Source organism: Anopheles aquasalis, chromosome 3, assembly GCF_943734665.1.
Source record: "Anopheles aquasalis chromosome 3, idAnoAquaMG_Q_19, whole genome shotgun sequence".
Classification (NCBI taxonomy): domain Eukaryota; kingdom Metazoa; phylum Arthropoda; class Insecta; order Diptera; family Culicidae; genus Anopheles; species Anopheles aquasalis.
The window spans coordinates 23,901,596-23,911,595 of record NC_064878.1 but is presented as its reverse complement, the minus strand read 5'-3'; the positions used below and the strand labels follow the sequence as shown (position 1 = coordinate 23,911,595).

The following is a 10,000-nucleotide window of genomic DNA, read 5'->3' as shown; positions in this document are numbered from 1 at the left end:
GGATCAGTTCAAGGCGTGGCGAGATCTTTATTTTGGATGAAGCGAGGCTTGTGGAACTTATTTCTTGTTGAACTTTGTACACTGATGCTTATTAGCTATTAGGACGCCACCGCAGCTGGAAAAAATGAGAATAAAATAGCTTTACGATCGTACTCGCGAGTGTGATTGACCGAATTGGGTCTTTGTTGGGGGGGGAATTTGTGGGGATCGCCTATCAGAGTCAAGATAAGATACGTTTTACTGTTCTCTAATAGCCTCTAGTTGTAACGCATACACCATTGTTACTTAATATTAAGTATTTTGTTTGAACGATTTTCAATTAGTACTCTAAATTGTTATCACCCTTCGGATTCAAGGCGGATGCCAACTCTTTCATCAAACTTGTCTAAAACTCTCCCAAAAAAAAAAGAAAAATCTCATTCCAACGCCGATTAGCGAGGTTGCCTAGCGATGCTGGTGCTACTAACACCAGCATGCTACTCTCCAATCGCGGATCCGACTATTTATAGCCGAACGCACTCCTAGTCGACTACAAACGCAGCAGCAGCCAACCTGACTCGACAGCGCTACCGCCGGCCGCAAGCAAGCAGCTAAATTTTGGTCCACGAAAAGCAAACACGGTTTGACCGGTACGGTGCACTCCTTATCAGTTTGTCGTTTGTCGTGAGCGTTCGCATATTGGGTTATCTTCGTTCTACTGTAAAATAGCAAAGAAAAAGTGAAAAAATGGCATGCACCACAGTTCCGAATGCGATTTTTAAGAACGGCAACAGCATCCCGATGATCGGTTTGGGTACCTGGAATGTAAGTAACCTTCAATCCGGTCAGTGCCGTTTGGGACAACTGCCAACTCACGTTCGATCTTCCTTGTGTGTTCTTCGTAGTCACCACCGGGACAGGTCGCGCAAGCGGTGGAGGATGCGATCGACATCGGCTACCGGCACATCGACTGTGCCCACGCCTACCAAAATGAGCACGAAGTAGGCGAGGGTATTGCAGCAAAGATTGCCGAAGGTGTCGTGAAACGGTAAGAACGCCACGGATTGGCACAAATGGCCTCGTGACTTATCAAACTCTGTGTCCACAGGGAAGATCTGTTTGTGACGAGCAAACTGTGGAACACGTTCCATCGACCGGATCTGGTTGAGGGTGCTTGCCGCACTACGCTCACCAACCTAAAGCTGGACTACTTGGATCTCTATCTCATTCACTGGCCGGTCGGGTACAAGGAAGGACCGGAACTGTTTCCCATGGGCCCCGACGGCAAGACGTTTGTGTTTTCCGAGGCCGACTATGTCGATACCTGGCCGCAGATGGAGAAGCTCGTTGATGCCGGGCTAGTGCGCAACATTGGGCTTTCGAATTTTAACACAAAACAGGTGCAACGGGTGCTGGATATCGCTCGGATTGTTCCGGTCACCAATCAAATCGAGTGTCATCCATATCTGCACCAATCCAAGATTACGTCCTTCTGTGGCACAAACGGATTGATCGTGACGGCATACAGTCCGCTCGGTTCACCGGCCCGTCCCTGGGTGAAGGCAGACGATCCGGTACTGATGGATGATGCCGTGGTTGGCCAGCTGGCAAAGAAGTACGGCAAAACGACGGCCCAGATCCTGATCCGCTACCAGATTCAACTGGGACACGTGGTGATTCCAAAGTCCGTCACCAAGGAGCGTATCGCTTCCAACTTTGATGTTTTCAGCTTCCAGCTGAACGAAACCGACATGCAGCAGCTAGCGGTACTCGAGCGTAATGGGCGCATCTGTCCGGAATCGAGCGCTTACGGCCATCCGCATCATCCGTTTGAGAAGGAGGAATGAAGCTGGTGGTGTTATCGATCCGTGCTTGGTACAATAAATAACGCGCCAATTGGCTCATGAACATAACCTTCCAATGTGTGATCTCCGTAGATCTCACTGTTTAGCGTACGATCAATTAGCAGCAGCTCGTTGAACAGCCCATTTACCTCGTGCGATAACCAGACACTCTGCCACGTTGTGGACAATCTTGAGAAACTCTTGCGATGGAATGAACTCGAAATCGAAGGCTCCAGAAGCTACTCCACTGCGGGCGAATTATCGGTCAGAAACCACAGACCGATACGCTTTTGGGGAGTGCAATGGTTTTGCGGTCGATATGCATCACACCAAAAGCAGAGTTTAAAAGGGCCCAGCCATGGTCAGCCCTAGGCTGAGTACATTCGAAGCATCCAACGTGACGTGACAGACTCTTTAGTCGAAAACCACCGTGGCGCAATGTCGGTGAAAGCGACGACCGTAACACTGAACAATGGATTCCAGATGCCAGTGCTGGGCCTAGGAACGTACAATGTGAGTAGCATCTTAGTGGAAATTCAAAGGTGGAGTCTACAGCATCATTTACATTCTGTAGCTACTCGGAAATAACTGTGTTGAGGCAGTCAAGTCGGCCATCGACGCCGGATACCGCCATATCGATACTGCCTTCCTGTACAAGAACGAAACGGAGGTTGGACACGCGATACGTGAGAAGATACTGGATGGAACCATTAAACGGGAGGACATCTTCGTGACCACGAAGGTAAGGAAAGCAGGCTCGCTAATTCATGATAGACATCCAATAACATTCAACAATTCTGATTTTCGATCCAGCTGTGGAACACCTCTCACGAGCCTTCTCAGGTTCTGCCGGCGTTCGAAAAATCGATGGCCAACCTTCAGCTGGAGTACGTCGATCTCTACCTGATGCACAGTCCCGTTGGTTCCACCACGAATGCGGCTGATGGTAGCGAGGTGCTAAACGAGGTGGACTATGTGGCCACGTGGAAAGCGATGGAGCATCTGCTGACGACGGGCCGCGTCCGTAGTCTCGGTGTGTCCAACTTTAACAGTGAACAGTTGACACGGGTCATTGAGCATGGCAGTACCAAACCGGTCGTTAATCAGGTCGAATGCCACGTGCGCCTGAATCAGAAGAAGTTGATCAAGTTCTGTAAGGATCGGGACATTGTGATTACCGCGTATAGTCCACTCTATCGACCGGGCCGTACCCTGCGACCGAGTGAGGACCCCCTGGAACCGAAGCATCCGTTTGAGGATACGCGAGTAAAGGAGATTGCCCAGCGGTACGCCAAGTCACCGGCTCAGGTCCTGTTACGCTATCTGATCGATATTGGCACGGTTCCGATTCCAAAATCGGGCAATCCGGAACGGATTCGGGAGAATATTAATGTTTTTGATTTTGCCCTTACCCCGGAAGAGGTTGTCACGTTGGACGGGTTAAATACGGGTGAGCGGTTGGTGCGGTTCGAATCAGGCATTGCACACCGCTACTATCCGTTCAATGCTGAGTTTTGAGCGGGTGGCAGAGGGCAAAAAGGGTGACACCTTTATACGCTACTAGTGAAAGGGCGGAAAAGAACTATAAACTATGGCGGTTGATAATGGCGGTCAGTGTGATAAGCGTTCAAGTGGCACTGATACGAACCCGTGTCCGTGGTTGCAAGCGGCACCATCCGGTTTATCGCGGTCGGTCGAAGATAGATGTATGCTTTCGACGTTTTTTTTTAATGTACAATGCACAAGCATTTAAAGTAAAATTTCTTCCATTTGATTTACATTCAAATATTTGACAATTGGTATTCCCTTTCATTTATGCTCCTCAATTACAATAATTGGTAATTAAACAATCGAAAGAAAACCTTCAAGACCTCTAGGGTGGTTGGCTGGGGTGGTTCTGGCCACAACACTCACACCACAACGATCAACGTGGACCAAAAGGGTGACAACAATAATTCCCTCGCTGCTGTTGAAGTTGATCTGCGGTTCGTGATTGAAGTGCTATGACAACGCAAGTGCCTACTGTGCCGCTCGGCAATGGCTACGAGATGCCAGCGATCGGCTATGGAACCTATCTGGTAGGTGACCTTCTTTCGCCCGTCGCCATCCATTCACCTTCAACGACCTTTTCCTGATCCATTGTAGGCTCTTAAAGGTCAGGGATTGGAGCTGGTGAAGAAGGCGATCGATGCCGGTTACCGGCACATCGATACGGCGTACCTGTACGAGAACGAAGCCGAGGTGGGCCAAGCGATCCGAGACAAAATAGCGGAAGGTGTGATCCGCCGGGAGGATGTGTTCGTAACGACCAAACTGTGGAACACGCACCACGATCCGGCGCACGTCGAAGAAGCGTTCCGCCGGTCCTACAATCTGCTCGACATCGGTTACATCGATCTGTTCCTGATTCACTCGCCCATGGGCCAGCAGTACGCGGGGTATGAGTACGAGGACATGCAACCGAAGGATGCGGACGGAAATATGTTGCTCTCGGATGTGGACTATGTTGAGACGTGGAAGGTGATGGAGAAGCTGGTTACGGCCGGTTGGGTGCGAAGTATCGGTTTATCGAACTTTAATAGTGAGCAGATCGAACGGATCCTTGCGGTGGCCACCATCCGTCCGGTGAACAATCAGATCGAAGTGAATCCGGGCTACGATCAGCGTCGATTGATTGACTTCTGTAAGGCCCGTGGCATCACGGTGACGGCGTACGGCCCGATGGGAAGGCCACATCGGACGACGTACGGTAATCGTAGTGCGCTCGGTGATCCGAAGGTCCTTGAAATTGGGCAAAAGTATGGTAAAACCAGCGGGCAGGTGATCCTGCGGTATTTGGTGAGTGAAATCACTTTCCTATTCGAAGGAGGAACGAGGGAATAACCGATTCTGTATTTATTTCCGGCAGATTGACATCGGTACCGTCCCGATACCGTACTCCACGAATGATGAGCGGATTCGACAGAACATTGATGTGTTTGATTTTAAGCTAACCGACGATGAAATCAAGTATCTGGCGTCTTTCCACTCGGAGCGTACAATCCAATTCCTTCCGTTGAAAAATCATCGATATTATCCGTTTAACATCGACTTCTAGGACCTTCCTGGGACATCCGATTGATACCAGCTATCGAGCAACAGAAACAATTGTTGGTGATACAGGGTTTTGGTGTGATAATAAATCATAGCAGCGGTTTATTGATTTATAACGTGCTTTATAGCGATTCAGATTTCATTCCTTTTTCCGAAAGGCACATAAACAAGGGTCACCAGAAGGAGCTACCTTCTAGAACTCGATATTGAAGGGAAAATACTTGCTCGTCACACACAGGCCAAACGGAACCGAGCGTGTGGAAGGTATCCATCACGGCAATCTCCTCCTCCGTCAGCTGGAAATCGAAGATATTGATATTCTGCCCGATGTGCTCCTCGTTCGCTGACTTTGGAATAGGGATCGTTTCCAGTTCGACGAGATAACGCAAGATAACCTGACCGGGCGCTCTAAATGGCGATTCAAAGAGCTAAGCAAAGAATTCAAAGAGCTAAGCGTCTCTTCACGATATAATACGATACGATATAATCAGTTTTCCCATCATGGGGACAGTTAAAATTTAACTTTTTTTCACTGTTTACCGATATTTCTGAGCCTGTTGCAAAGAGTACGACGGCGCTAGCTGGGAAACGACTTATTTTCACTCTTATCACCATCGTATCTTCATCATTGTCCAAAAACCTGAAAGATAATGAAAATATTGTTAGAACAATTTTAGCAGAAGTTACCGTTCAGAATCAGAACCCAATTTCGTAGTAAGGCTACTAAAATAAATCAGAACAGGCACGCCTGGCCCGGCTAGGCCGCTACACGCACAAAGATTGGAGGTTTTTCGTGGGTCTGGTCAGTTGAAAATGGCTGTGACACGTGGACTCCTTACTCCCTGTAACGGTGAGTACCGGTTCGAGTCCTGAATCGGTTGCTAGTCTGATTGAAAAACGAAGTAGCCTGCGCCTGGCGAACATACTTTACCGGCTCACCGGGTGGAGTCTCAGCTTAACTTACGCGTTGCCTAGAGACGCGCCGTACAGATCAAAGTGAGCTGGCAATCCTTCTTCCTCTTTCTCCGTCGACCGCGGACTAGTACGGGCGTGATTAACACTTTACGAACACGAATAATTTAGTAAAAAGAGGAACATCCGAACCAGTCATCGTTCGCCAATCGATATGGCTGAAGATCGTGATAACGAGTACGAGAAGACGAAGCAGGCGGTGGAGGAGGGAGATGAGGCAATGAGTTTGGTGGAACTGCAACTGCATCAGAGTAGGTTCTCGGTGAGTTTTTCGTTAAAATCGAACTTTAGCTGAAATTATTTTTCTCGGCTTCTCCCACATTTCGCTGAAAAAAGTGCAACAGGTTGCTGCAGCGACCAGAAATGGCGAAGGCATTGGGAACGTATTTCCTTCAGCTGCGTCCCATCCAGTCCCGATATATCCACCGATGGTTTTCCAAAGAGCTGCTGCTGCTGGAATGTTCCTGGGCGGGGGCAGGAATAGAAGAGTTTGCAGCATTCCAACACATAAGCATATTTTTGATTGCACCCAGGCTTTGTGGAACTCTACGGTTTTGATAAGTTTATTATTGTTTTCATGTTTGATGGTTTCTCGGTCTCACCTCACTTCTGAATTCAGCACTCATTTCATCTCGATCTGCTTTGTGCTCCACATCTTAACTACTCACTTTCTGCGCGCTCTACTACTGATTGCGATGATGTCTACAAATAAGAGAAAAAAAAAACAAAACTATTTCGACTCATACTCTAAGTTGCTATTGCTGTTGTGCTCTTGTGGTTGCTTGCCTACTGCTGTCGCGGTTCGTCGCCTTTTCATGCTCATCAAAAACACTTTGAAATTTGGCAAATTAACCCTCTCTCTCTCTCGCGCGTGCGATGTGCTACCGCTGCACAACAGCTTCTTTTGCTCCACCGATTTGGTGAATTCCTTGCTACACACATACGCGCACACACAGCACACTCACAAACGTTTACAATCACACTTGCTTCCCCACCTACTTGCAACTCAGTAACAGTGGTGGCAGTGTCAAGGCTATTCTATCTCTGCTCTACGCGCTACACACTCTTCTACAACTCAAACAACTCGTGCGATAGGCCAAGGCAACGTAAGTGAAATAAGGATTCAATCGAGAGAGAAAAAAAACGTTCATGAAACCACAAGGGACTGTCTCTTGGGTTCGCCGACACCAGCGCACGTGTGTGTTTGGGGAGAGGCTGATGATAACGCTATCTACCACCCGGCGCGCCTCACGTTTCTTTCGCGTTATTGCATCCTCAACTGTAAAAATCTAGCTAAGGTGATCGTGCGATTCCAATATGTGCGTGTTTGTGGTCTCCTTCTGTGATGAGTACTATTGACAAGCCGCGGGGGGCGGGCCTGATCTTCTCCATTTGTCCTTCTTCTATTGTGATGTACTTGCGAGGGAACTAGAGCTTACATTGCCTTTATGTTCGGTTGACTGTTGCCTTGAGTGCGCGCGCGCTCTTGTTTCCCATCGTTTCGGTTTAGTTGAGGAAAGTAGGATCTTTTCTCCATTCAGCAACACGCTTAGCGCTATCGTTTCCCTTCCTTTACAACTTCAACGAGAAGGAACATTATGTTGTTTGGTTCGAATGGCGTACCGGTTGCTTTGAGTAGAACAGTAACAAATTGCACCCTAAAAAAGCACCGAAAATCCTCTTCCGGTTATCCTTACCCTCCCTAGATTATATGTTTCTTATCCTAAAGCGAACGCGTTCGATTCACCTTGCGTTTGCGTTCTCTGCTAGTACCTCTCCCCAAACCAGAGGCGTTCCTCTGAGAACTCTGGCCTGGTCTGCGTTCTGGTGGCGGGATTCGATTCGATTACTGTGTGTAAAGATGGTTGCAGGACCAATATTCCGACTTCGTGTGAACTGAGAAACGTTCTACGTCTACAAGCTTTGCGGAGACCGCATTTGTATCATCCGCTTCCTCCCCTACCCTCCCTCGAAAGCTCTACGGCCGACAGATGAAAATGGGTTTAAAAGAACGCGTTCAAGTGCCCCACCATGGACGTACTACGTTGAACCAAGGCAAACGGCAAGCGCTAATGGTAGATGTCTTCAGCTCGATGCCGATACTTGCTCCACCTTCTTGGCGGACTCGTCCACCGTCACGGTGGACGCTTTAGCACCGTCGTCGGACTGTTCCTCGAATGGGATGCCAGCGGCCGTCTTTTGCATCGTTTCCGTCAGCATACGATCCACTTCCTCCTGATTGGCTTGAATTGCTGCCGGGCCGGGTGTCGCCGTCGTCGTCGTCGTAGACGTTGCCGATGCGGTCGCAGCATCCTTTTGGCGCTTCTCAATCTCACTCTTGAAATTGGCTATCTCTTTGGGGCTGCATTGGAATCGTATAACAGCCATTAGTCTCGCGCTCATCAATGGATCAAGCGACGGTAACTCGCTAACAACTTACCTAATTTGTACGAAGATGATACCGTTGATCACATTCAGCATATCCAGCACCGAGCCCATCGATGGGGGCTGGATATGGATCGGAGGCAGTCCACTGTTACGCAGGTTCCCGTTCGCGCACACCATCTTCTTCTGCAGTACGACCGCTTGCTGCGTCAGGTGACGCAAACACTCGAACGATTCCTGTGTCTTTTCGTGCTCATCGCCAAACTGTGTGGAAAGCAAATCGGGAAAATTCAGCAAGCATAAAGGGGAAAATTTAGTTATCGAAACGACTCCCATCCGTCATCGCCTCATTGCCGATTTACCTGTTGCTTGTAGATGGCATATGTTTCCTTTTCATTGGTTAACGCCGATCGGAAATCACCCATACAGCTGTACGTTCGTGCTACCAGATGGTAGCTTACCGCTACCTTGAGGGACTTTTCACCGTGGTACCGGATATTAAGGGCCAGTGCATGCTCCAGGAAGCGCAACGACAACTCATACTCGCCGACCGCATGTAGGATCAAGCTAATGTTGCTCTACACACCGGAAACAGAAATAGAGAGAAAAGCAGAACGATGTAATATGTCCACCAACAGGGCATGCGCATCATCACTTACATCCATGAGGGCAATGTCCGGATGGTTCTCTCCACACACAATCGTCGCCAGATAGCGTGCACGGTAAAGAAGCTTAAGCGCCGTGCTTATCTGGCTATTGGCGAAGCAGTACAATGCAAGATGTGCCTGGAATGATAACAAAGAATGAAGGTAAATGCCAGACCGACTACAATACCGCTAATAGATCACTTACATATTCCGAGATGGTATAAGGATGATCGATTCCATTGACACGCTCACTCATCAGCACCGCTCGCTGCTGGATGCCAAGCGCTTCCTGTGGGTCGCCCATGATGTAGCTTAATCGGGCCAGCATCCGGAGGCACTGGGCATTCTCCGAATGGATCGCACCGTACACATTGTTCAGCAGGTTCAACGCTTCACTAATCAGCCCGTAACCATCCTGGAAGTAGCCCTGCTGTATCTTCGTTTGGCCGGTCGTGTAGAAGTTGTATGCATCGCTGGCACGTGGGTTAATGTGCTTCACGACCGGGAACACGTTCACGATGTCCGTGTCGGAGAAGGTGGCGCGATTCTTAAGCTCAAAGTTGTACTCCCGCAGTAGCACCTGGACGCCCGTCTTCAGGCAGAACGCTCGCAGCAGGCTAACTTTCTGCAGCTTGAAATGCCCGATCAGGGGTTCGATCGACTCGATTGTCGTCACGGAAGGCACGGTCAGCTCGTAGCCCCAGTACGATTTCAGCTCCTGCTTTATCTGTCCCCAGAGCGCCTTCGAGGTAAGCGCCTGCCACTCGCTACTATCGTTGGCCGGCGTCTGGAACGCCGCCTTACCTCCACTGCCACTCTTTCCTCGCTTGCTCTGCTTACCGCCGCCCTGCTTTTTCGATGTTTTCGAACCAAACTCATCCAATCCGCCCGGGCCAATCCCGTTCGCAGCACTGCCCGTCGCTACCCAACCATTGTTCGATACGGTGAGGAAACAATTCAAAAAGTGACTAATCGCCGACGCCATACTCAGCATGTCCGTCTGCTGCATGTATACGGTGAAGATGTGCCGGGTCGCGCGTACAATCAGCTCCGAAACCGCGATCGTGTGCAGATACTCGA

The 10,000-nt window shown here is 49.3% G+C and overlaps 5 protein-coding genes across 5 annotated transcripts in view; 4 read left to right on the top strand and 1 right to left on the bottom strand.

Moving 5' to 3' along the window:
• Positions 1-146, top strand: part of LOC126575453 (solute carrier family 25 member 35-like) — a 1,776-nt gene extending 1,630 nt beyond the window's left edge. The window contains exon 2 of the mRNA XM_050236156.1: positions 1-146. This exon is cut by the window's left edge and continues 154 nt beyond it. Within this exon, the coding sequence (XP_050092113.1) occupies positions 1-40 (40 nt within the window). The 3' untranslated portion in view covers positions 41-146.
• A 400-nt stretch (positions 147-546) lies between these two features.
• On the top strand, positions 547-1,890 carry LOC126574372 (aldo-keto reductase family 1 member B1-like). Its single transcript, XM_050234535.1, has 3 exons — positions 547-804; positions 885-1,027; positions 1,088-1,890. Exons 1-3 carry the CDS (start codon positions 727-729, stop codon positions 1,824-1,826), a joined length of 960 nt encoding a protein of 319 aa, XP_050090492.1. The 5' UTR covers positions 547-726; the 3' UTR covers positions 1,827-1,890.
• Positions 1,891-2,210: 320 nt separating this feature from the next.
• LOC126578324 (aldo-keto reductase family 1 member B1-like) lies at positions 2,211-3,605 on the top strand. Its single transcript, XM_050240756.1, has 3 exons — positions 2,211-2,336; positions 2,398-2,565; positions 2,637-3,605. The coding sequence occupies exons 1-3, from the start codon at positions 2,262-2,264 to the stop codon at positions 3,339-3,341; spliced, it is 948 nt and encodes a 315-aa protein (XP_050096713.1). The 5' UTR covers positions 2,211-2,261; the 3' UTR covers positions 3,342-3,605.
• Positions 3,606-3,753: 148 nt separating this feature from the next.
• LOC126578323 (1,5-anhydro-D-fructose reductase-like) lies at positions 3,754-5,030 on the top strand. The gene is made up of 3 exons (XM_050240755.1): positions 3,754-3,901; positions 3,969-4,661; positions 4,732-5,030. The coding sequence occupies exons 1-3, from the start codon at positions 3,827-3,829 to the stop codon at positions 4,918-4,920; spliced, it is 957 nt and encodes a 318-aa protein (XP_050096712.1). The 5' UTR covers positions 3,754-3,826; the 3' UTR covers positions 4,921-5,030.
• Positions 5,031-6,423: 1,393 nt separating this feature from the next.
• The window catches only part of LOC126574393 (uncharacterized), an 18,563-nt gene continuing 14,986 nt past the window's right edge, over positions 6,424-10,000 (bottom strand). Inside the window, exons 12-16 of the mRNA XM_050234580.1 lie at positions 9,126-10,000; positions 8,933-9,058; positions 8,636-8,851; positions 8,329-8,537; positions 6,424-8,250 (exon numbers count right to left, since the gene is read on the bottom strand). The exon at positions 9,126-10,000 is cut by the window's right edge and continues 2,649 nt beyond it. Of these exons, the coding sequence (XP_050090537.1) occupies positions 7,974-8,250; positions 8,329-8,537; positions 8,636-8,851; positions 8,933-9,058; positions 9,126-10,000 (1,703 nt within the window). The 3' untranslated portion in view covers positions 6,424-7,973. The remainder of the gene's footprint in view (positions 8,251-8,328; positions 8,538-8,635; positions 8,852-8,932; positions 9,059-9,125) is intronic.

Bases quoted from the DNA above. Each gene is read 5' to 3' on its own strand.
- LOC126574372 (XM_050234535.1), top strand. From the start codon at position 727: ATGGCATGCACCACAGTTCCGAATGCGATTTTTAAGAACGGCAACAGC. The intron at 805-884 runs GTAAGTAACCTT...TGTTCTTCGTAG, and splicing joins TCGGTTTGGGTACCTGGAAT to TCACCACCGGGACAGGTCGC. The intron at 1,028-1,087 runs GTAAGAACGCCA...CTGTGTCCACAG, and splicing joins GCCGAAGGTGTCGTGAAACG to GGAAGATCTGTTTGTGACGA.
- LOC126578324 (XM_050240756.1), top strand. From the start codon at position 2,262: ATGTCGGTGAAAGCGACGACCGTAACACTGAACAATGGATTCCAGATG. The intron at 2,337-2,397 runs GTGAGTAGCATC...TACATTCTGTAG, and splicing joins TGGGCCTAGGAACGTACAAT to CTACTCGGAAATAACTGTGT. The intron at 2,566-2,636 runs GTAAGGAAAGCA...TTTTCGATCCAG, and splicing joins ACATCTTCGTGACCACGAAG to CTGTGGAACACCTCTCACGA.
- LOC126578323 (XM_050240755.1), top strand. From the start codon at position 3,827: ATGACAACGCAAGTGCCTACTGTGCCGCTCGGCAATGGCTACGAGATG. The intron at 3,902-3,968 runs GTAGGTGACCTT...GATCCATTGTAG, and splicing joins TCGGCTATGGAACCTATCTG to GCTCTTAAAGGTCAGGGATT. The intron at 4,662-4,731 runs GTGAGTGAAATC...TATTTCCGGCAG, and splicing joins AGGTGATCCTGCGGTATTTG to ATTGACATCGGTACCGTCCC.